At 46.5% G+C, this 26,277-nt stretch overlaps 1 protein-coding gene across 8 annotated transcripts in view; it reads left to right on the forward strand.

Annotated features, from left to right (window-relative positions):
• The window catches only part of TIMELESS (timeless circadian regulator), a 161,745-nt gene that overhangs the window by 94,504 nt on the left and 40,964 nt on the right, over positions 1-26,277 (forward strand). For 7 of the 8 annotated variants that reach the window (XR_012273028.1, XR_012273034.1, XM_073663680.1 and 4 more), the window contains 4 exons: positions 18,312-18,445; positions 19,109-19,196; positions 19,576-19,752; positions 21,066-21,283. Coding sequence is in view for 6 of the 8 variants with exons in the window: in XM_073663680.1 (XP_073519781.1) it covers positions 18,312-18,445; positions 19,109-19,196; positions 19,576-19,752; positions 21,066-21,283 (617 nt within the window). In the remaining 2 variants the exon portion in view is untranslated. The remainder of the gene's footprint in view (positions 1-18,311; positions 18,446-19,108; positions 19,197-19,575; positions 19,753-21,065; positions 21,284-26,277) is intronic. The other variant, XM_073663684.1, reaches the window with a different exon arrangement.

A 26,277-nucleotide genomic window follows, 5' to 3' on the forward strand; every position in this document is an offset into this window, starting at 1 on the left:
CTCCGATTGGTAGTTTCATTTTCACTTTTAGTGAAACTGCCAATCGGAATGAATGAAACATTTCACCAATGAAAATTGGTGAAATATTTCAATCTGGGCATAGCCTGATGCTTACAGCATCAGCCATTGGCTGGGGGGAGTGTCACCTCTGTGTCCCCCCCCCCCAGATCTGATTGGGGCTAGTGTCCATGTGACGCTAGCCCTCCAATCAGATGTGGAGGAGGAAATTTAAATGGCTAACCAAATCCCTCAGCCTTTATCCTGTCCGTGGATGCTGAGGAGATTGGTTAGCCGCCGTCGACCCCAGACCCGCCAGAGACCCGCCAGCGACCCCCGCTTCCTGCGATCCGCTGTCGCCCCACATTGCTGCCGCCGGTAATTGTTTCTCCCCTTGTCTCACTCCAGCCCCCACTTAGCCCCCGACCCCCCCCCTCCATCCCCTACCACCCCCCACCCCTCCACCCCAGCCCAATTTCCTACCGCTCCCTCCGCTCTCTCCCACGTCTTCATCCACCGGCTGCTGCTCTCCTTCTGACAGCCGGTGGCAGCAGCAGCAGGCTCCGTGTAAATCTCCTGCGCCTGTGATCACAACACCATCCCCCAGTCCCAGGGATCTCACCCCCCCCCCAGGGATCTCACCCCCCCCACCAGTGATCACCAGCCCCCCCCCGCCATCCGAGTGATCACCCCCCCCTGCTGCCTGCCGGCTCCTACCCCCCTTTCTGCCCAGTGATCACTGCTGGCTCTTCCATCTCCTCAACCCCCTCCTGCGCCCCGTGCGCCTGACTGCGCCCCCTCCTGCGCCCCGTGCGCCTGACTGCGCCCCCTCCTGCGCCCCGTGCGCCTGACTGCGCCTCCTCCTGCGCCCCGTGCGCCTGACTGCGCCTCCTCCTGCGCCCCGTGCGCCTGACTGCGCCCCCTCCTGCGCCCCGTGCGCCTGACCGCCCCCACACGTGATTTACACCAAGCACTCACACATACACACGTACACTCATACTAATAATAAAGTTTAGATTTTTTTTTTCCCCACAGCACACAAAATGTCCCGCCCGTCCCGCCTTAGGGCGTACTCAGCTGAGGAGGCATATTCATTTATTGCCTCCGAAGCTGATAGTGAGGGAGAAAACCCCACGTTCCTCTATTCCTCTCATTCTTCCTCCTCCAGTGACACCGAGCCGGCACCAAGACGACGTCAGAGGTCAAGGCATCGTCCGGAGGCCGTGGAAGAAGACCCACAGCCATCTGTAAGTAACCCTCAACCTGGTGCTAGTCACGCCCAACCTAGCACCAGTGCCCCGGTGTGGACCCCCATCCCTGAAAATTACGCTCCGCGGATTCCTGATTTCGTTCCCCAATCAGGAATCCAGTTTGAGACCGCAAACCTCAGGGAAATAGACTTTTTCAAAGTCTATTTCTCTGAGGCCATTGTCAGTCTCATGGTGGAGCAGACTAACATTTACGCCCAGCAATTTTTGTCTGCAAACCCAAATTCAATGTTTTCTACTTGGAGTCCCGTTGACTCAGTAGAAATGTTAAAATATTGGGGACTGGTACTTCACATGGGGATTGTGAAGAAACCAGAAATCCGTCAATACTGGAGTACCGATATTTTATATCAAACTCCAGTGTTCGGAATGGTGATGACCCACAAAAGATTTGAGGTCATTCACAAATTTTTACATTTCAGGGATAACACGGACAGCCTTCCCCGCGATGACCCGAATTTTGACAGACTGTTCAAAATTCGTCCGGTCATAGAACACTTCAGCAACAAGTTTGCTGAAGTGTACGTTCCCCAAAGGGAAATTTCTGTGGATGAATCCCTCATCCACTTCAAAGGGAGGCTTCAATTCCGACAATACCTGCCCAGTAAGAGGGCCAGGTACGGAATAAAGCTCTACAAGCTGTGCGAGAGTGCCTCAGGGTACACTCACAGCTTTAGAGTTTACGAAGGAAAGGATTCGAGGATTCAGCCCCCAGAATGTCCACCTGCTCTGAAGGTAAGTGGGAAAATAGTGTGGGATTTGATCCGCCCACTGCTTGATAAAGGTTACCATCTATACGTTGATAACTTTTATACAAGCATTCCCCTATTTCAGTCCCTCTCTGCCAGAGCTACCGCCGCTTGCGGTACTGTGCGCAAAACCCAGAGGGGTCTCCCTTTGACGCTAATTGAGCAGGTTTTCCCAAAGGGTGAGAGCCGAGCTCAATGTAGCGGCAACATGGTTGTGGTGAAGTACAAAGACAAAAGGGACGTCTTTTTCTTGACCACAATCCATGGTCCCGGCACCACGGCCACCAACGTTAGAGGTACCCCAGCACCGGTCCGCAAACCGGACTGTGCCCTGGGGTACAACAAGCACATGGGGGGAGTTGATCTTTCTGATCAAGTCCTCCAGCCCTACAGTGCGATGAGGAAGGCGAAAGTCTGGTATAAAAAACTGGCCGTGCACATCGTTCAAATGGCACTGTATAACGCATATGTGCTGTCACGATGTGCAGGCCAGACCACCAACACCTTCCTCAACTTACAGGAGGCGGTGATAAAGGCCCTGATTTTTAGAAGCGAAGAAGAAGCGGGCCCCAGCACCCCTGGAACTCGAGTCTCCCGTGTGGTACCAGGGCAACATTTTCCTGGTGAGGTCACGGTAAGAAAAAGGTGCCGGGTCTGCCATAAAAAGGGGATAAGAAAGGTCACCCGTTTCCAATGTGAAACGTGTCCTGATAAACCGGGACTGTGTTTGAATGAATGCTTCAAAATTCATCACATGTCCCCGGACTAAACACATCCTGACCTTCCCTACAGAACTCACCCACTCTAGCATGACATACAAAACATCACGCACACACACAACAACCTCACGTACACTACAACACACACCAACCTATGTCAGGTTGGTGTGTGTGTTGTAGTGTATGTGAGGTTGTTTGTGTGTGTGTGTGGTGTATACACCACACCACACACCAAACTCACATACACTACATCTAGATAAGTTCCCTGGGGGGTCTAGTTTCCAAAATAGGGTCACTTGTGGGGGAGCTTCAATGTTTACACACAGGGGCTCTCCAAACGCAACATGGTTCCAATTTGTTAGCGGACACCATGTCGTGTTTGGACAGCCCCTGTGTGCCGAAACATTGAAGCTCCCCCACAAGTGACCCCATTTTGGAAACTAGACCCCCCAAGGCACCTATCTAGATGCATAGTGAGCACTTGGAACCCCCAGGTGCTTCACAAATTGATTCGTAAAAATGAAAAAGTATTTTTTTCCACTTTTTCATTTTTACGAATCAATTTGTGAAGCACCTGGGGGTTCCAACTGCTCACTATGCATCTAGATAGGTGCCTTGGGGGATCTAGTTTCCAAAATGGGGTCACTTATGGGGGAGCTCCAATGTTTAGGCACACAGGAGCTCTTTAAACACAACATGGTGTCCGCTAACAATTTGAGCCGAAATTGTTAGCGGACACCATGTTGCGTTTGGAGAGCTCCTGTGTGCCTAAACATTGGAGCTCACCCATAAGTGACCCCATTTTGGAAACTAGATCCCCCAAGGCACCTATCTAGATGCATAGTGAGCACTTGGAACCCCCAGGTGCTTCACAAATTAATCCGTAAAAATTAAAAATACTTTTTTTTTTTTACAAAAAATTTCTTTTAGCCTATTTTTTTTAATTTTCACATAGGTAACAGGATAAAATGCATCCTAAAATTTGTTGGGCAATTTCTCCTGAGTACACCGATACCTCATATGTGGTCATAAACCACTGTTTGGGCGCATGGCAGGGCTCAGAAGGGAAGGAGCGCAATTTGACTTTTGGAGCTAATTTTCCAATCAAAAAGTGAAATGGCGCTCCTTCCCTTCTGAGCCCTGTCGTGTGCCCAAACAGTGGTTTATGACCACATATGAGGTATTGGTTTACTCAGGAGAAAATGCCCAACAAATTTTAGGATGCATTTTACCCAGTTACCCATGTGAAAATTAAAAAATTTAGGCTAGAAAAAAGATTTTGTTGGAAGAAAAAAATGAACATTTTAATTTTTCTATGTTGCTTTAGTTCCTGTGATGCACCTGAAGGGTTAATAATCTTCATGAATGTAGTTTTGAGTAGCTTGAGGGGTGCAGTTTTTGGAATGGCGTCACTTTTGGGTGTTTTCTGTCATGTACACCCCTCAAAGGGACTTCAAATGTGATGTGGTCACTAAAAAAAATGGCTTTGCAAATTTTGCTGGAAAAAAGAAAATTTGCTGATGAACTTTGAACCCTTCTAACTTCCTACCAAAAATTTTTTTTTTTTCCAAAATTGTGCTGATGTAAAGTAGACATGTGGGAAATGTTATTTATTAACTATTTTGTGTCACATCACTCTCTAGTTTAGCAGAATAAAAATTCAAAATTTGAAAATTGCAAAATTTTCAAAATTTTCCCATTATTTTTGATTTTTTCACAAATAAACGCAAATATTATCGACCTAAATTTAATACTAACATGAAGCCCAATATGTCACGAAAAAAGAGTCTCAGAATCGCTAGGATCCGTTGAAGTGTTCCAGAGTTTTTACTTCGTAAAGGGACACTGGTCAGAATTGACAAAAATGCCAAGGTCTTTAGGGTCAAAATAGGCTGGGTCCTGAAGGGGTTAAAGATTTTTCTGTATTTTCATGACTTTGACAATTGTACATTCACACTGAAGGCATCAAAACTATGAATTAACACATGTGGAATTATATACTTAATAAAAAATTTGAAACAGCTGAAAATAGGTCTTATATTCTAGGTTCTTCAAAGTAGCCACCTTTTGCTTTGATGACTGCTTTGCTCACTCTTGGCTTTCTCTTGATGAGCTTCAAGAGGTAGTCACTGGAAATGGTTTTCAATTCACAGGTGTGCCCTGTCAGTTTCTTTGTAGCGCTTGATGGTTTTTGCAACTGCACTTGGGGACACTTTCAAAGTTTGCCCAATTTTTCGGACTGACTGACCTTCATTTCTGAAAGTAATGATGGCCACTTGTTTTTCTTTACTTAGCTGCTTTTTTCTTGCCATAATACGAATTCTAACAGTCTATTCAGTAGGACTATCAGCTGTGTATTCACCTGACTTCTGCACAACACAACTGATGGTCCCAACCCCATTCATAAGGCAAGAAATCCCACCTATTAAACCTGACAGGGCACACCTGTGAAGTGAAAACCATTTCCCGTGACTACCTCTTGAAGCTCATCAAGAGTGTGCAAAGCAGTCATCAAAGCAAAAGGTGGCTACTTTGAAGAACCAAGAATATAAGACATATTTTCAGTTGTTTCACACTTTTTTGTTAAGTATATAATTCCACATGTGTTAATTCATAGTTTTGATGCCTTCAGTGTGAATGTACAATTTTCATAGTCATGAAAATACAGAAAACTCTTTTTAAATGAGAAGGTGTGTCCAAACTTTTGGTCTGTACTGTATGTATGTATGTATGTATGTATGTATGTGTGTGTGTATATATGTATACAGTGGTGGCCAAAAGTATTGGCACCCTTGCAATTCTGTCAGATAATACTCCGTTTCTTCCTGAAAATGATTGCAATCACAAATTCTTTGGTCTTATTATCTTCATTTAATTTGCTTGCAAGGAAAAGCACAAAAGAGAATGAAGCAAAAATCAAATCATTGATCATTTCACACAAAACTCCAAAAATGGGCTAGACAAAAGTATTGGCACCCTCAGCCTAATACTTGGTTGCACAACCTTTAGCCAAAATAACTGCGAACAACCGCTTCCGGTAACCATCAATGAGTTTCTTACAATGCTCTGCTGGAATTGTAGACCATTCTTCTTTGGCAAACTGCTCCAGGTCCCTGATATTTGAAGGGTGCCTTCTCCGAACTACCATTTTGAGATCTCTCCACAGGTGTTCTATGGGATTCAGGTCTGGACTCATTGCTGGCCACCTTAGAAGTCTCCAGTGCTTTCTCTCAAACCATTTTATAGTGCTTTTGGAAGTGTGTTTTGGGTCATTGTCCTGCTGGAAGATCCATGACCTCTGAGGGAGACCCAGCTTTCTCACACTGGGCCCTACATTATGCTGCAAAATTTGTTGGTAGTCTTCAGACTTCATAATGCCATGCACACGGTCAAGCAGTCCAGTGCCAGAGGCAGCAAAGCAACCCCAAAACATCAGGGAACCTCTGCCATGTTTGACTGTAGGGACCATGTTCTTTTCTTTGAATACCTCTTTTCCAGGGCGTCCCTCCTGACAGCACACCAGGAGGTAGTCCTTCATGTCCGACTAGGGGCAGGAACACACGAGAGGTTAAAGGCCCCTCCCCACCCTCCATCGCCAGTGTTTTTCCTGTCCCTAGTCGGACAGGCACATGAGAGGGCGCAGCAGCGCTGAAAGCATAGGAGCAGCCCAGGGGACGGAGAGGTTGCCATACCTGTCTCCTCCTGCTGTCAAGACAGGCTGCCGGCTGAAACCCGTCCCGGTCCCTCAGCCTGCCCAGTGGAGCGGAGCTCCTGGAAGGCGCCGCTTCCCTCCTCGGAGGGCTCTGGGCGCGCTGCCTCTGCTGGCCGGCGCACTTCCGGTGACGCGACTGCGGCGTGCGTTCCGCTCTGGAACGCACTTCCGGTTAGGAGGTCAGCAGGAAGGAGAAGCCTGGGGAAGATGGCGAAGACGGCAGACAGGTAAAATCTGTCCATGTGTGTCTGTCGGTTAGGCACTGCACCTATAGTGAGCTATGGAGGGTAGCCCCGCGCAGCACACGGATTCCTCGGCCATCTCCCTGGGTCACGTAAGTGAGCATCTATAGGGCCCCTTTTTTTCGCTGAGCTATTGTGATTTATCCTGACAAACTGCCGGTGTCTGATACTGTCCATAGGATAAAGGGACCCCAAAGGGATCAGTTCCTAAGAAGAGGTCTAGGGGATGCCCAACTTGTAATACCAGGCTTCTGGACACATATAACAAACAGCTGTGCAAGGACTGTATAGCAAAAGTTATGGCGGAGGTGCAGGCCACATTTAGAGCCGAAGTAAAAGCTATGATTAAAGACGAAGTGCAGTCTTCGGTGTCCACCCTTTTAGCAGCACAGGCCTCTACAGGCGAACCTCCCTGCAAAAAACCCAGGCAGGATTGTATAGTCTCTTCGGAAGAAGAGGAGGGAGCCTACGGATCAGACCAGTCCCAGGAGCTGGATTTTGATTTACCTTGTGGTCAGCGGGAGGAGAATAAAAGATACCTCTTCTCCTCGGCTGACACAGAGGAGCTATTACAGGAGGTACTCAATACTATGAACATTGAACAGCCACAGGTAGCTCAGTCCATCCAGGATCAAATGTTTAGTGGGCTACAGGCAAGGAAAAGTAGATGTTTTCCAGTTAATAAGCACATCAGATCCATGATTCTGGAGGAATGGAAAAACGCAGAAAAGCGTTTATCAATCCCGGGGGAGTTTAGGTCCCGTCTTCCCTTCGAAACGGAAGAGTCTAGAATCTGTGAAGAGGTGCCAAAGATCGACGTACCAGTAGCCCGAGTTTCCAAGAAGACAACAATCCCTTTTGAGGATGCGAGTCTAAATGATCCGATGGACAAAAAAGTGGACGGTCTACTTAAGAAAGCCTGGGAGGCTTCAGCTGCTGCAATCATCAAGACCAATATTGCGGCTACGTCCGTGGCCAGATCAGCAGGCTTATGGTTGGAGGACCTGGAAGCCAAACTGAGACAGAGTGGTTCCAGGGAGGATATAGCCGAGGCTTTATACATGGTCAGGACGGCAGTAAATTTCATGGCAGATGCTTCAGCAGAATCTGTCCGGTTCGCGGCAAGGAATGATGCGCTGTCGAATTCGGCCCGTAGGGCACTCTGGCTGAGGTCTTGGACAGGCGATATGCAGTCCAAAAACAAACTTTGTGCTATCCCATTTTCCGCCCTTCAGGTTTTTGGACCTGTACTGGACAGCATTCTGCAGAAGGCGGTCGATAGTAAAGCGGGGTTTCCGGAGGGACGACCTAGACGCCCCTTTTCCTTTCGAAGGAGCCGTCCCACCAAGTCCCAGAATTAAAGAGGAAAGGGGAAAGAGGGTAGATGGAGCTACCCGAAGGGTGGTAGAGGCCGCAGGGACTTGCCTGGGCCTAGTCAGAGACAGACGCGTCAATGACGCCGGACCAGTGGGGCTGCATTTCCTAGGAACTTGGCAGAGAATAACCCAAAATCAGTGGATTTTACAACTTATAGAACACGGGTACAAGATCGAGTTTTCTCAATTTCCCCCCCGACGATTTCAGATCATGGAAGCCAGTTCAACAGCGGCCCTCAGAAGGCTGGAAGTAGACATCAAGCTGCTCCTCCAGGACGGAGCAATAACACCGGTCCCTCGTTCAGAGAGATACAGGGGCCATTATTCCAGACTGTTCTCTATAAAAAAAACATCGGGAGAGTACAGGACAATTATAAACCTCAGACCCCTGAACCAGTGGGTAAAGTACAAGAGGTTCAAAATGGAGTCAATAAAATCGGTGATACCTCTGGCACCCAAAGACGTGGTGATGTGTACCTTGGATTTGAAGCAGGCATATTACCATATTCCCATACACCCTTCAAGACAGAGATACCTCATGTTTGCAGCAAGAGGGAAAGGTGGCGTAAGCCACTATCAGTTCCAATGTCTTCCGTTCGGCCTGTCATCGGCACCCCGTATTTTCACCAAAATAGTGACGGAAGTAGTCTCCCATCTAAGGAGAGAGGGCATAGTCATAATTCCCTACCTAGACGACTTTCTTCTAGTAGCAGATTCAGACGCGCAGTTAATTCTTCATCAGCGTCTGGTAATGCGAGTATTGTCAGACTTGGGGTGGGTTCTAAATTTAGGAAAATCAGACCTAGCTCCAAGCAACCAGAAGATATTCTTGGGAGTGCTATTAGATTCGCACCGGGGCTTGTCCGGACTCCCTCAAAAGAAAGCTCGGGACATAGTAAAAAAATTCAGCTCCTTTCGCAGAAAGAGGGAAGTAACGGTCAGGGAAGCTGAGTGTTCTGGGGACCATGACATCGTGCATCCCCTGTGTAAAGTGGTGTCAGGCACATTCCAGAATTCTTCAGAAGGAAATCAGCTCTGCTTGGGACAAACGTCAGTCAGGCCTGGACAAAAAGATGCCCTTAACTCCAGACTTAAAAGGCTCCCTAGCCTGGTGGGTATCCTCTTTAAATCTGGAAAGGGGAGTCCAGTGGATAGAATCCCCTTATATTACCGTTATCCCTGACTCAAGCCAGTGGGGTTGCGGGGCCCATGTAGAGGGCAGATACGCACAAGGTGCTTGGTCTCAGGAGATCAGACACCGGTCCTCAAACTACAGAAAGCTAAGAACAGTCTGGGAGTCCCTACAGGGGTGTCAGTCGCTACTAGCAGGCAAAAACACGTAAGGATTCTCTCTGACAATTCCACCACGGTAGCCTTCCTTCAACATCAGGGAGGACCAAGACATACATGGCTCCAGGCGATAGCAGAGGAAATTTTCGCTTGGGCAGAAAATACGGTTTCCTCCATCTCAGCTCTTCATCTCAGGGGCTCCCAAAATCAGGTGGCAGACTTCCTGAGCAGGGAAAGGATAGACCCATCAGAGTGGGAACTTCACCAAGCAGTCTTTCTTCAGTTAATAAAGAAATGGCGGACCCCTTCAATAGACCTTTTTGCCTCAAGGAAGAACGCGAAAACCCAAAAATTATTTTCCAGGTGCCCAGAGGACAATCCAGCGGGGGTTGACGCGCTGTCCCAGACCTGGGATATGCCGCTAGCTTACGCTTTCCCTCCCATACCCTTAATACCAAGGATGCTACGGAAGATTCGGGAGGACGGGGCCACAGTGATCGCAGTGGTCCCCTTCTGGCCAAAAAGAAGCTGGTTCCCCCTCTTGATGTGGATGACAGCAGAAGATCACTTCCCTCTCCCTCTGCGACACGACCTTCTGTCACAGGGACCTCTGAAGCATCCTGCGGTGGAGTGGCTCCAGCTGTCTGCCTGGATCCTGAAAGGTTGATCTTGAGGTCCAGGGGCCTCTCTGATAGGGTCATCACGACCCTTCAGGCCAGTAGAAAACCGGTGACAACGGCCATTTATTCAAAGGTATGGAAGAGATTCTGTTCGGTATACAGGAACGCAATAATAGAGACTCAGGCCCCACCAGTTCCAGAAGTCTTAGAATTTCTCCAGGCAGGGTATGACAAGGGACTAAGCCCCAGCATGCTTAGGGTCCAGATTTCAGCCTTAAGTTCATACTTAGACTATCCCTTGGCTAAACATCCGTGGGTGTCCAGATTCTCGAAAGCAGTGGGTAGATGAAGGCCCTTTATAAGGGAAAAGGTGGCCCCGTGGGACTTAAATTTAGTGCTAAACGCCCTATGTAAAAGCCCCTTTGAACCCCTGCAGAATATTAGTATCAGGTCACTCTCAATTAAAACAGTGTTCTTGGTGGCCATAACTTCAGCCAGGCGACTGGGGGAGATTCAGGCCCTCTTGGTAGTATTCCCTTATATGCAGATTTTGGACGATCGCCTAATCCTTAGACTAGATCCTTCTTTTTTACCCAAGGTGGTGTCGGACTCCAACCTGAATAGGGAGATCATTTTGCCCGCCTTCTGCGATCAGCCAAGAAACCCAGGAGAACAGGGCTTCCACTCGGTGGATGTCAGGCGATCGGTTCTCCACTATCTAGACTCCACAAAAGAATGGAGGGAAAGACTCTAGTTTATTTGTCCAGTTCTGGGGGAAGAACAAAGGAAAGACTGCATCAAGCTTGACTTTGGCCAGAAGGATCAAAGCGGCTATTTCCCATGCTTATGTTTCTAGGGGGATGTTAGTGCCAGAAGGCATAAGGGCCCACTCCACCAGATCCATATCTACCTCATGGGCAGAGAAAGCAGGAGCATCCTCAGAGCAGATATGTAATGCAGCCACCTGGTCAGGGTTGAATACATTTTGTAAGCATTATAGACTAAATTTGTTGTCCAATCAGCAGACAGCCTTTGGGAGGAAAGTACTCCAGGCTGTAGTCCCTCCCTAGGACCATTTAGTTGGCATTTCTCCTGGTGTGCTGTCAGGAGGGACGTCCTGGAAAAAGGGAATTAGTCCTACCGGTAATTGGGTTTCCAGGAGTCCAGCCTCATAGCACCCTTATATTCCCTCCCCCTTTTTGAGTTGCCAGAGCATGTGAGGATTTAACATGTATCGGTAGTTTAAATAAAATTGTGTTGCATCCATCCTGGTGTGGTACTTGGGAAAAACACTGGCGATGGAGGGTGGGGAGGGGCCTTTAACCTCTCGTGTGTTCCTGCCCCTAGTCGGACATGAAGGACTACCTCCTGGTGTTCTGTCAGGCTGGACATCTAGGGAGGTTAGCCACAGTGCCATGTGCTTTAAACTTCTTGATGACACTGCGCACGGAAGACACAGGAACATTCAGATCTTTGGAGATGGACTTGTAGCCTTGAGATTGCTCATGCTTCCTCACAATTTGGTTTCTCAAGTCCTCAGACAGTTCTTTGGTCTTCTTTCTTTTTTCCATGCTCAATGTGGTACACACAAGGACACAGGACAGAGGTTGAGTCAACTTTAATCCATGTTAACTGGCTGCAAGTGTGATTTAGTTATTGCCAACACCTGTTAGGTGCCACAGGTAAGTTACAGGTGCTGTTAATTACACGAATTAGAGAAGCATCACATGATTTTTCAAACAGTGCCAATACTTTTGTCCACCCCCTTTTTTAGGTTTGGTGTGGAATTATATCCAATTTGGCTTTTTGTGTTTTTTTATTGAAGACAAATTAAATGAAGATAATAATACCAAAGAATTTGTGATTACAATCATTTTCAGGAAGAAACTGAGTATTATCTGACAGAATAGCAGGGGTGCCAATACTTTTGGCCACCACTGTATATGTGTGTATATATATATATATATATATATATATATATATATATATATATATATATATATATATATATATATATATATATATATATATATATATATATATATATATATATATATGTATATATATATGTATGTATATCTATCAAAGAAAAAAAGGCTGTTGTATTTACCAACACCGGGTCACCATACTAATTACTAATGCACAACAGGATGCAGCAGGCGCCCATGAGAAAAGCGGAGGCAGCACACATTTCAAATACTGAACAACAACTCACCCCTACCAGTGATGGAGTGGCTGGTTGCCTAATGTTATAAATGCACATGAATAAGGCTTCTATAGGGCACAAGTCACACACATACAGTGTACGTGTAATGCAGTGTCTAGCTTACAGTCTACTGGTTACGCCTATACTATTAATTAGATTAGGCAAGCTGGCCAGCACTATGTAACTGCACCCGACAGGAACAGGCACCCCAAATTTCTCCAGCCAACACTAAAGCACCTGGCTGCAAGTGTCCAGTCAATTGTTTCCAGATATAAAGATTGTCTTGCAAGTGCAATCACTTTCCATCATGGTTAATTGGAGCTACAGAAAGGGTTATATCAGCTTTCACAATGAGGAGCACACTTCATCCTTTTTAAGTGAAATTTGTTAATGGATCAAGGTTTAACCCATTCACCCCTGGGCGATTTTATGCTTTTTCATTTTCGTTTTTCCCTCCTCTTCTTCCAAGAGCCATAAATTATTATTATTTTTTTTTTTCATTTTTGTCCATATAGCTTTATGAGGCCTTGTTTTTTGTGGAACGAGTTGTAGTTTTGGATGACACCATTTATTCTACCACATAGTGTATTGGAAAACTGGAAAAAAAAAAGCAATTTCATAATTTTTTTTATTTTTTTTATTTACCATGTTACCACTATATGGTAAAACTGACCTGGTAATATGATTCTCCAGGCCAATAAGAGCTCGCAGATACCAAATATGTGTAGTGTTTTTTTACTTAAGTGGTTAAAAAAAATTAGTAAAAAATAAATAAAAATACCCTTAATATTTAAATTTTTTGGGATCTGGGGCTGTGAGAGAGCTTATTGTTGGTGCCCTGAGCAGACGTTTTTAAAAATTACCATTGTGGGGTAGATGTGATGTTTTGAGCACTTCTTATTGCATTTTAATGCAATGTTGCTGCAGCCCAAAAAAAAATAAAAAGGTAATTCATCCGATTTTTTTATTTCTTTTTTTCCGTTACGCTGTTTACAGATTGTAATCATTTTTCTATTTTGATAGATCAGACTTTTCTGAACGCAGTGATACCAAATATGTCTATTTTTAATTTTTTTTTAATAGTTTTATTTTCTATTCGGCAAAAAGGGGGGTGATTTGAACTTGTGTTTTTTTTTGTTTTTTTTTTAAAATACTTTTCACTCTATTCAATAGTCCCCTTAGGGGACTTGAAACTGTGATCATCCCATTGCTCGTGCTATTCATACTAGTGCTTCAGCCATGTGCCAGCATTCACAGGAGGATCGTAATGACAGGTATGGGGGTTATCAGCTGACCCCCGGCTGTCATGATAACTCATCGACGCCCCGCGATCATTTTAGGGGCGGGACGATGGGAGCGTGGAATGATGTGCTCTCTGCCGGCGCATGTTCAATGCAGCTGTCAGAGATTAACAGCGGGATTTAACAGGTTAACAGCCATAAGCGGAGCTCCGCTCCACCTGTGGCTGTTATATGCAAATGATGGTTGATTAAGTCAGCTGTCATGTGCCAGGAAAGATGCCAGCTCAGCGTGCAGCCTGCATCAAAGGCAGGGATATGACATGATGTAAATATATGTCATGAAGAGGTTAAGCAGCCAGAAGGACTTATTACATTTAAATGGGTATTCCTATCACAATATGTAGTAGATGTAATAATATTAGCAAATACCTCCAAATAGTAACGTAACATATTTCTTCTGATTTGCTATGTCCCTTACCCCATGTGCAGGGCATTGCCGTAGCTTAGGCATCCATGGTTACGATCACTTATATAGTGACAGTTGTTAGTGATCGTAACCATGGATACCTAAGCTCCTGCAATGTCTGCACATGAGGAATGAGACATAGCGAATTAGAAGAAGAACTATACTGCATTTCTAATTGGAGGTATTTGCTAATATTAATATTATTACACTTACAACATATTGGGATAGGATCTTCGAGCTGGGAATACCCCTTTAATGCATGGCAACCCTCATCCCCAAACATGGTATGTATGGCACCTCTCATCCCCAAACCTGGTATGTATGGCACCCCTCATCCCTAATCCTGGTATGCATGGCCCCCTCATCCCTAATCCTGGTATGTATGGCACCCCTCATCCCTAATCCATGTATGCATGGCACCCCTCATCCCCAATTCTTGTGTATGTATGCCCCCTCATCCCAATTCTGGTATGCATGGCCCCCTCATCCCCAATCCTGGTATATATGGCACTCCTCATCCCCCAATCCTGGTATGTATGGCACCCCTCATCCCCCAATCCTGGTATGCATAGCCCCATCATCCCCAATCCTGGTATATATGGCACCCCTCATCCCCAATCCTAGTATGTATGGCACCCCTCATCCCCAATCCCAGTATGTATGGCACCCCTCACCCCCCAATCCTGGTATGTATGGCACCCCTCATCCCCAATCCTGGTATGTATGGCCCCATTACTGCACACACAAAAAAATAAACACTTATACTCGCCTTCCTTCCTCCCCTCTGCTCCAGCGCTGCGTCCTGTTCTGCTGCAGCAGCTCATGTCAGCATCTGAGCAGCGCATGACGTCACAGCCATGCGCTCTCAGACGCTGATGTGAGCTGCATATTCACTCCTCTCCACGCCGGGCCTATGTGCGTTGAGAGGAGCGAATATGCATTCTCTTTAGTAACGGGCACTGTCAGCAGGAGCTGCGGCTCAGCGCTCCTCTGTGCCCACTACTAAATAGAATGAATATTCATTCTTCTCCACGCCCATGGGAGTGGAGAAGAGGGAATATTCATTTCCCTTTAGCAGCGGGCACACATGGTAGCAGCAGCAGCCGGCTACTGCGTGTGCCCCGCTCCTCCACCGCCGCAACCCCTCCATCCCCCACTATCCACCAACAGAATTTCTATATACTCAAGTATATACCCGAGTATAAGCAGAGGGGGGCTTTTTTTAGCACATAAAATGTGCTGAAAAACTCTGCTTATACTCAAGTATATATGGTAATTAATAAAAAAAAAACACCTGCAAAGGCTTCCGATGCGTTTAAAGATGTCCCTTAGTCTGTTTCATTAGGCTCCACAATCATTGGGAAGACTGCTGACTTGACAGATGTCCAGAAGGTAGTCATTGACGCACTCCACAAGGAGGGTAAGCCTCAAAAGGTCATTGCTAAAGAAGCTGGCTGTTCACAGAGTGCTGTATCCAAGCATATTAATGGAAAGGCAAAAGTGTGGTAGAAAAAGCAACCGGGATAACTGCAGCCTTGAAAGGATTGTTAAGAAAAGGCCATTCAGAAATTTGGGGGAGATTCATAAGGAGTGGACTGCTGCTGGAGTCATTGCTTCAAGAGCCACCACACACAGACGTATCCAGGACATGGGATACAAGTGTCGCATTCCTTGTGTCAAGCCACTCATGACCAATAAACAAAGCCAGAAGCGTCTTACCTTGGCCAAGGAGAAAAAGACCTGGACTCTTGCTCAGTGGTCCAAGGTGTTGTTTTCAGATGAAAGTAAATTTTGCATTTCATTTGGAAATCAAGGTCCCAGAGTCTGGAGGAAGAGTGGAGAGGCACACAATCCAAGCTGCTTGAGGTCTAGTGTGAAGTTTCCACAATCAGTGATGGTTTGAGGAGCCATGTCATCTGCTGGTGTAGGTCCACTGTGTTTTATCAAGACCAAAGTCAGCACAGCCGTCTATCAGGATATTTTAGAGCACTTCATGCTTCCCTCTGCCGGCAAGCTTTTTGGAGATGGAAATTTCATTCTCCAGCAGGACTTGGCACCTGTCCACACTGCCAAAAGTACCGATAACTAGTTTAAAAACAACAATATCACTGTGCTTGATTGGCCAGCAAAATTGCCTGACCTTAGCCCCATCGAGAATCTATGTAGTATGGTCAAGAGGAAGATGAGATACACCAGATCCAACAATGCAGACTAGCTGAAGGCTGCTATCAAAGCAACCTGGGCTTCCATAACACCTCAGCAGTGCCACAGGCTGATCGCCTCCATGCCACGCCACATTGATGCAGTAATTGATGCAAAAGGAGCCCCAACCAAGTACTGAGTGCATTTACTGAGCATACATTTCAGTAGGCCAACATTTCGGATTTTAAAAGCATTTTTCAAGCTGTTGTTATAAAGTATTCTAATTTACTGAGATAGTGACTTTTGTGTTTTCATTGGCTGTAAGCCATAATCCTCAACATTAACCGAAATAAACACTTGAAAGAGATCACTCTGTTTGTTTGTAATGACTCTATATAATATGAGCTTCATTTTTTGTATTGAAAAACTGAAATAAATTAACTTTTTGATATTCTAATTTTGTGAAAAGCACCTGTAGATATACAGTACAGACCAAAAGTTTGGACACACCTTCTCATTTAAAGATTTTTCTGTATTTTCATGACTTTGAAAATTGTACATTCACACTGAAGGCAACAAAACTATGAATTAACACATGTGGAATTATATACTTAACAAAAAAGTGTGAAACAACTGAAAATATGTCTTATATTCTAGGTTCTTCAAAGTAGCCACCTTTTGCTTTGATGACTGCTTTGCACACTCTTGGCATTCTCTTGATGAGCTTCAAGAGGTAGTAACCGGGAATGGTCTTCCAACAATCTTGAAGGAGTTCCCAGAGATGCTTAGCACTTGATGGCCCTTTTGCCTTCACTCTGCGGTCCAGCTCACCCCAAACCATCTCGATTGGGTTCAGGTCTGGTGACTGTGGAGGCCAGGTCATCTGGCGTAGCACCCCATCACTCTCCCTCTTGGTCAAATAGCCCTTACACAGCCTGGAGGTGTGTTTGGGGTCATTGTCCTGTTGAAAAATAAATGATGGTCCAACTAAACGCAAACTGGATAGAATAGCATGCCGCTGCAAGATGTTGTGGTAGCCATGCTGGTTCAGTATGCTTTCAATTTTGAATAAATCCCCAACAGTGTCACCAGCAAAGCACCCCCACACCATCACACCTCCTCCTTCTCCATGCTTCACAGTGGGAACCAGGCATCCGTTCACCTTTTCTGCGTCGCACAAAGACACGGTGGTTGGAACCAAAGATCTCAAATTTGGACTCATCAGACCAAAGCACAGATTTCCACTGGTCTAATGTCCATTCCTTGTGTTCTTTAGCCCAAACAAGTCTCTTCTGCTTGTTGCCTGTCCTTAGCGGTGGTTTGCTAGCAGCTATTTTACCATGAAGGCCTGCTGCACAAAGTCTCCTCTTAACAGTTGTTGAAGAGATGTGTCTGCTGCTAGAACTCTGTGTGGCATTGACCTGGTCTCTAATCTGAGCTGCTGTTAACCTGCAATTTCTGAGGCTGGTGACTCGGATAAACTTATCCTCAGAAGCAGAGGTGACTCTTGGTCTTTCTTTCATGGGGCGGTCCTCATGTGAGCCAGTTTCTTTGTAGCACTTTTTGGTTTTTGCAACTGCACTTGGGGACACTTTCAAAGTTTTCCCAATTTTTCGGACTGAATGACCTTCATTTCTTAAAGTAATGATGGCCACTTGTTTTTCTTTACTTGGCTGCTTTTTTCTTGCCATAATACGAATTCTAACAGTCTATTCAGTAGGACTATCAGCTGTGTATCCACCTGACTTCTGCACAACACAACTGATGGTCCCAACCCCATTTATAAGGCAAGAAATCCCACTTATTAAACCTGACAGGGCACACCTGTGAATTGAAAACCATTTCCGGTGACTACCTCTTGAAGCTGATCAAGAGTGTGCAAAGCAGTCATGAAAGCAAAAGGTGGCTACTTTGAAGAACCTAGAATATAAGACATATTTTCAGTTGTTTCACACTTTTTTGTTAAGTATATAATTCCACGTGTGTTAATTCATAGTTTTGATGCCTTCAGTGTGAATGTACAATTTTCATAGTCATGAAAATACAGAAAACGCTTTTTAAATGAGAAGGTGTGTCCAAACTTTTGGTCTGTACTGTATGTAGAGAGAGAGAGATATGTATGTCTGACTGATATCACAAGGATGAAATCCAGACATTTTGTTTTATATCTCAAATATTAGATTTTTTTGTGTGATGCTGCTTGCTCGTCTAGGACCTTTTTTTTTTTTAGTTGCTTGTCCATTATTTTAAATTGAATCTTTGCATAAATTGCTTGCTTTACAGAACTCTGAGCAATTGGCTGCAACTGGTCAGGGACGATTTTCAGCTGAAAGAGCAACAGACCTTAAAGATTTGGAGATACTTCGCCAACGTGAAATGGCAGAAAAAAAGAGCAGAATTTTTCAACGTGGTACTCGGTGAGTTTGTGAGATGAAACATTACATCATAAAGAAAACTTGTCAGCTTTCTTGACATGTTTAATTAAGGAAACATTTGTTTTTCGCTATAAAAAGAATAATGTGCGACATCTTTACTTAGTTGAAAACTGTGCTAATCTCCTGTGATTCTTCATGTATGTATGAGCAATCAACAGAGTGTTACCAATCCCTTATTCAAACAGTCGTGTGCCTTACCATTCCAACACTCAGCACTTCTTTGGCATTGTCCTGTTGTGCAGGGAAACTATTGACATGAAGAATAGTAATACACAGTCGTCAATGTGTTTATGCCATTTTTCCATTATTCTTTCTTGAAATGTAAAGTACAGAAAGAAAATGATACAGTAGTGTTTAATGAAAGACATAAATACGTTCGAAAACGGACATTTCAGCAGTTTCCAGCTTTGTTATACTAAAACTATGAACTTTAGACGTTTATTGTGTCTAATGCATGAATAATTAGTGTGATTTTAAAAAAGTGTTATTTTATAAAATAAAAATACAATAAATTTTAATGCTTTTCCGCCTTTCTACTTACATTAATTCAGTTTTATTAACTTGCTTCTTTAAGACTGGTGTATTAAATGTGTGTGCATGTGTAACATGCACAGGACTTTCAATGCTGGGTTTTTCTTGTTCTAGGCATTCTCGGTTTGGTGGCTCATATATAATTCAGGGTTTGAAGTCTATTGGCGATAAAGATATAATTTACCACAAGGGGCTTCATAATGTAAGTATTTTTTGAAGCGACTGTAGCTGGATATAAAGTAAAACTAAAGTGTTAATAATGTGTGTACAAAAATGATAGGAAAAATGATAGGAGACACATGATATGTTTTGGAGATCAAGTGACTATGTATCGGATAAATATTCTACAGTTTAAGCTGTTTTGTACATGAATGTATGCGTTTGGTTACCTAAAACCTTCACACCCTCCATCTGAAGCATTTCTGTTCATTATGTGCATTTTTTTCTTCTTTGAACTATATGCATCTTGCCTACTTGGAGGAAAATACTTAGTTTGTGGCACATATACGATAGTTAAGTTTTGTAAGTGTTCTTATTTAAGTAATGTGTTTTTGAAAGAGTTACCATTTTGTGAACAATAGTTTGAAAATTACACCCATGACCTTGGAAAGGAATTGAAGAGAGTCCCAAAGAGGAAACAACAAGCCAAGGAAGCAGAAACGCATCATCGTTCCGCTTTAAATGTCCGTCTCTTCCTGAAGGAGTTTTGCATAGACTTCCTGGAGAACTGCTACAATCGGCTAATGTTCCTTGTGAAGGTGAATGATGAAGTTATAAGTGGATTGTTGAAGGAACTCTAAACTTAGTAAATTTTAATAAAAATTCTAACAGTGATTATTTCCTCCTTTTTTCTGCAGGCTCACTTAAAGAAGTTGGCCACAACTTTTATTATGCCCCCAATGTATCCCCCCAGGGCCCATAAGTGTCTTTGTAATTACCTTCTGTTGCAGGTTCTGCCTGTGAGCGGTGCTATCAGTGGCCGCTCACAGGCATCACGTGACCCCGCGCTGACGTCACAACAAGTGAGGCGTGACTCAGCGCTGGGGTCCCCGCGGTGGCTGCTGGGTTGTGATCGGGGTTATTCCCCACGTCACACCCAGCATCCACCACGCTCTTTCCCAATGAATGGGGAGAGGGAGAGTGCGCGGTGGATGCTGGGTGTGACGTGCGGGGTATCCCCGCCCACAACCCAGCATCCATCAGTGGAACGCAGGAGAGGCACCCTCTGCTGCAGCCTGGACTTGTCGTGATGTCAGAGCTTGCTGCAGCTGGGGGTCACATGATGCCTGTGAGCGGCCAGCGATAGCGGCGCTCACAAGCAGTAACTGCAACAGAAGGTAATTACAAAGACACTTATTATCCCTCCCCAATGTATCCCCCCGGAGCCCATTAAGTAGTGTACAACCCCTTTAACACCTTAACGATGATCACCGTATATGTACAGTGCTCCTCGGAAGTGGAAGAATGGAGCAGGCTCAGGAGCTGAGCCGGCTCCATTCCCGGCAGATGATGGCTGTGTCATTCTAAGGAGGGCATGTTCTTTCCCCCCCCACGTGTCGCTGCCTGCTATGATTGGTCAACCTCTTGCTGGGTAAAAGATGAACTATTACTCAGCTCGGCAGCCACTATTACATAATGTGACCAGCTTAACATGCTCAAACTAGTGAAAGGTCCTCTTTAAAACATGAAGGGTCTGGCAGGTAAAGAGCAGCTTACAACTTGACTTTTTTTTCCCCTGTCTTCATTTCGGTGCAAGATTGGGAGGTTTCCATGAAAGGTTCTATTCGATTACTGCAAACAGTGATCTTGAGGACTGATAGATTTTTTGCCTAAAGTGTACTAGAAATTTGCATACTGTACATGAATAACCCTTGTAAAGCTTCAGACATCTGCCCTCATTTTTAGTCAGTACAGGCACTCACAAGTCAAGGAAGTGCTTTTGACATGAATGATCCCATTCACATTCTTGACAGTAAGGTCTTTTTTCACCATGTTTTTTCTGGGGGAATTTTTCACTTTTTTTTTTTTTTTCTTCCTTTCCTTCATTTTATAATTCATATCTATTCCTTAGGATCACTTAATCCGTGAAAAGGCACAGCAGCATGATGAAACATATTACCTATGGTCTATGGCTTTTTTTATGGCCTTCAATCGTGTGCATAAATTTCGTCCAGAGTTTGTGTCTGAAACAGCGAGCATAAGGACATTCCATTTTATAGAGCAAAATCTTACCAATTACTATGAAATGATGCTGATTGACAAGAAGGAAGCAACCTCATGGGCTCACAGGTAGGACTGTTAGGCTACGGTTACACTGTCAGTGTTTGGTCAGTATTTCACATCAGTATTTGTAAACCAAAACTAGGAGTGGGTCAAAAATGCAGAATTGGTGCACATGTTTCTATTATACTTTCTCTTTCCCCATGACTGCACCACGGAGAGAGGGGATCCGCCCTTCAAGGACAGGAAACCTACAGATAAAAAGGGCGGCACCTCTCTCCCGCATCAGTTGGTTTCCTGTCCTTGACAGGGACCTACGGATGAAAGTTCCTGTGAAAGGAATGAAGAAAGAAGAAAATGAGACTTACCAGGCCCGGCCAGACCGGTTCAGGCAGCGGGGGTTCCCTGCCTCGGCTGGTGCGGTGTCCTGCAGCGCCACCGCTGGGGTCAGCGGGCCTCTAGGATGGCAGGGAGACGCGGCACAACAAGAGGATCGCTGCGGTCTCCGGTGGTGTGTATGGCGGGGCTTCCGGGGCTCGGGTTAGTGAGTAGGCCCGAAGCCCCGGGGCCCAGGTCGGAGGCCTGCCTGGGCTTCGAAGCGCGCTCGCGCCGGACGACTGCGTAGAGGAGTCGGAGCGTCTGGGCGCGCGCGCACGCCGGCGCTCCCCCCTGACGCGGAGATGACGCGGTCGTGGGTCCTTCTGGGAGCGGCACGTTCAAACGCGCGTGGGAAACTGATGCTCGGGGGCGGGGGGGGGCGCTCCCCTCCCTAATGGTACCCAGCGGTGGCCTAGCGGGGGGGGGGCGACTCACTGGATAGCGCAGGTGCCAGGCCGCAGGGGGGGGGGGCGGACCTCGATAGAGTTTAAATGGCCAGGGAAGCACAGGTGAGTGCTTCCTGACATTCTCTGGCACTCTACAGCTATGAGCGAGCAGGAGGTGCAGTCCCTGCACCCCCACTTGCCCTTCACGGCAAGGTGACGGAGGAAGCTGGCGTTCTGGGAGATCTTCACAACGTGGCAAGGACTCCAGCGCGGCGTCAGCCTCGAGGAAGGACCCAGCTACTGGATCAGGTTCCTCTTCAAATCCGGTATTCCCTCTTACTACGGGTCGGTAAGTTATCTTCGTGAAAGCTCACTTGTAACTTGAGACCCCCCCCTCTTTTCTTCTCAGGGAAGAAAGAGTACGGGCAAATCCATGCACAGGGCCTGCGCCCTTTGCGTGGCGGATCTGCCCACTGCATGGCAAAAGAAACTGTGCAATTCATGCATCAAGCAAACTATCTGTGAGGAGACCCCTAAGTTTGCCACCGGACTCAGATCCCTGATTAAATCTCAGGTGGAAGACACCTTTAAGTCCCTGCAGAAGGGGGGGGGGCAAGGGAAAACTAGACACCTATCCCCGGTGCCGGAGTCCAGTGGTTCAGACGAGGAGGGAGTAATCTCTGATTCATCCGATTCATCGTCTTCAGGGGACGGGGGTCGTAGTTGTTTCCCTATAGATGGAACCGATACCTTGATTATGGCAGTTAGGTCTACTATGGGGTTCATGGATCCTCACCCTAAAAAGTCTATCCAGGACATAATGTTTAGTGGCCTAGGACAGAAGAAAGAGATCCTTCCCTCTTAACGATCAAGTACATTCTCTAATTAAGAGGGAATGGAGAAAACCAGAGAGGAAAAGGTTGTCACCCAAAAGGAAATACCCCTTTGAGGACCCTGTGTGCTCCTTCTGGGGGAAGGCGCCTAAAATTGATGTCGCGATAGCCAAAGCCTCTAGAAAGTTTTCCCTGCCATTTGAGGACATGGGGGTACTTAAAGACCCTATGGATAAGAAAGCTGACTTCTTTTTGAAAGGAGCTTGGGAGGTGGCAGGTGGGGGGGGGGTTAAAACCCGCGGTAGCAGCCACATGCACGGCCAGATCTTTGATGGTCTGGCTAGACCAACTAGAAGCACAGTTGAAGGATAAAGCCTCAAGTGATGATATAATAGACTCCATCCCAGTGATGAGGGTGCAGCAGCTTTTCTGGCTGACGCCTCAGCCGACTCTGTCAGGCTGGCAGCTCGGGCTGGGAGTTTTTCAAACGCAGCTAGGCGGGCCCTCTGGCTCAAATGCTGGCCAGGCGACCTCCAAACGAAGTCTAGGCTGTGCTCCATCCCGTGTGAGGGGGAATTCTTATTCGGGTCCACTCTGGATGATATCCTGGACAAAGCCGGGGATAACAAAAAACGCTTCCCGGTCCTCTCCGGTACTTCTTTTAGGAGATCTTTTCGGAGTAGGAAATTCATGCGAAGGAGACCCCCCCAAAGACCAGGACAGGTGGGAGGACAAGAGGCAGAGAAAGGCCAAGGGGTTTATGTTTAACAGGCCCCCTGGTGACAATAGGAAACCCGCCCAATGAAAGGCAGCTCCAGGTGGGGGGGAGGCTTCTCCATTTCCTCCCGGCCTGGGAAAAAATATCAAATGTGCGATTTTGGACCTGATAAAATCGGGGCTAAGATTCCAGTTTCTCTCCACTCCCCGTCCAAATTTCATAGTAACCCCCGTGAGGTCTTCAGAGGTAGAGCAGTTGGCTCTAGAACAAGAGGTTCTAGGCCTAGTGGACAAGGCAGTCCTTCGGGAAGTCCAAGCTCAGGAGGTAGGCGATGGGTTCTACTCCCCTCTATTCCTCAGGAAGAAACCGGATGGAACATTCAGGACTATTGTAAATCTAAAGAAATTGAACAGAGTTCTGAAAGTTCATTCATTCAAGATGGAATCAATAAAAACATCTGTGAAATTGTTGTTCCCAGGCTGTTTTATGGCTGTCCTGGATCTGAAGGAAGCATATTATCATGTCCCCATACACAGAGACTACCAAAAATTCCTGAGGGTAGCGTTACCGATAAGGGGCACAATAAGGCACTACCAATATATGGCTCTCCCCTTCGGGTTAGCAATAGCCCCAAGAGTATTCACAAAGGTGGTGGCAGAGGTTATGGCCCATCTGAGGGAGAGGAACATCCTAATAGTCCCGTACCTGGACGATCTACTTATTATAGGCAACTCGTTCAGCCATTGCAAGGACCATCTAGCAAAAGTCATGGGTTCCTTAACGAGTTTAGGCTGGCTGCTGAATCTGAAAAAAATCGATCAAGTACAAGAGTACTTGGGTATCCTGTTAGATTCAAGGAGTCAGGAATGCCGTCTTCCGGCGGAGAAAATCCAAAGCCTGTTGGCCCGAGTGTCCTACGTGAAGAACCATCCCAATATGACACTGAGGGGAGCAATGTCCCTCCTAGGCTCCATGACTGCCTGCATCCCGGGGGTCCGCTGGGCTCCATTACACACCAGGGTCTTACAATGGGAGATCTTGGGGGCGGAAAGGTCACTAAGAGGGCACTTAGAAGGTCAGCTGACCTTATCATCAAAAGCTTTGCTTTCCCTGACATGGTGGACAGGGGGGGACAATCTAGGCAGAGGCATCCCATGGACAATACCAGTATCTCAGATACTAACGACGGATGCAAGCCCCAGGGGATGGGGGGCTCATCTAAACGACCAAGTGGCTCAGAGGGTCTGGTCGAAGGATTTGGAAGGGGTATCCTCCAACATGAAGGAACTCCTGGCGGTGAAGTATGGCCTCTTAGAATTTCTAGACACACTAAGAGGGCACCACGTGAGAGTGTTTTCAGACAACAGGGTAGTGGTGGCATACCTAAATCACCAGGGGGGTACCCGGTCCCATTCTCTTCTAAGAGTGTCAAGTTCCATCCTCCGGGTAGCAGAGAACAATCTAGAATCCCTATCGGCACTCCATATAAAAGGGACAGAGAATGTCACGGCGGACTGCCTGAGCAGGACCCAGCTGAGACAGGGCGAGTGGGAGCTAAACCAGTTAGTGTTTGACAAAATCACGAGGGTTTGGGGGCGCCAAGAAAGTGGACACGTTCTGCTCGATCGACCCCAGGGGGAACCCAGCGGCGCTAGATGCCTTCTCTATCCCATGGAACCACCAGCTAGCGTATGCCTTTCCTCCGATTGCTCTCATTCCGGCAGTTCTGAGGAAGATCAGGGAAGACTAGGCAAACATGATCCTGATCGCCCCCTTTTGGCCAAGGCGGCCTTGGTTTTCCTGGCTAAGGATAATGTCCACCTCCGACCCCTGGGTCCTTCCGGAAGTTCCGGATCTGCTGTCCCAGGGACCAGTCCTTCACCCACAGGTAGCAAACCTGCACCTGACAGCTTGGAGTTTGAGCGAGCGCTCTTGAGGGATAGAGGGTTCTCCCCCAATTTAATCTCCACCTTACTGCAGAGTAGAAAACCTGTAACTACCAAACTCTACGGTAAAACCTGGAAAAGATTTCTTTCTTTCATGGGGTCGTAAGTAGTGGGGGAGGCCCCCATTTCTGCTAGCTTGGCGTTTCTTCAAAGAGGGTTGGAGCAGGGGTTGGCCACAAGCACAGGTGGCGGCGCTGGGAGCTCTTTATAACTGTGACCTGGCGGGGGATAGATGGGTCTCCAGGTTCATCAGGGCATCCCATAGATCCAGGCCCATCCCCTCCCATAATGCTCCTCCTTGGGACTTAAATCTCGTGCTTTCGGCTCTAACCAGGGGTCCCTTTGAACCTCTAGCGGACGCGTCTCTTAAAATCCTGTCCCTTCTAGTAGCTCTCACATCGGCACGTCGGATTAGTGATATACAAGCCTTATCAGCAGGGCCCCCCTTCACGCAAATCCTAGAAGATAGGGTGACGCTTAGGACTCACCCAGCGTACCTTCCTAAGGTGGGTTCCCTCTTCCACAGGTCGCAAGAGATCACCCTCCCTTCCTTTTGTTCAGACCCAAAAAACAATGGGGAAGAGGTCCTTCACACCTTAGACGTCAGGAGGTGCATTATACAATACTTAGAGGTCACACGAGAGTGTCGGAAGGATAGGTCTCTCTTTGTGTGCTTCCAGGGATCTCGGAAGGGACGGAAGGCTTCCAAGAGCACCCTGGCAAGGTGGATAAGGGACGCCATCTCCCTGGCTTACTCCTCAAGCGGGGAAACCGCGCCTGCGGGCCTAAAGGCTCACTCAAC

This window comes from Phyllobates terribilis, unplaced genomic scaffold (genome assembly GCF_046119375.1).
Source record: "Phyllobates terribilis strain yellow unplaced genomic scaffold, ASM4611937v1 Scaffold_2__4_contigs__length_985480577, whole genome shotgun sequence".
Taxonomy (NCBI): Eukaryota; Metazoa; Chordata; class Amphibia; order Anura; family Dendrobatidae; genus Phyllobates; species Phyllobates terribilis.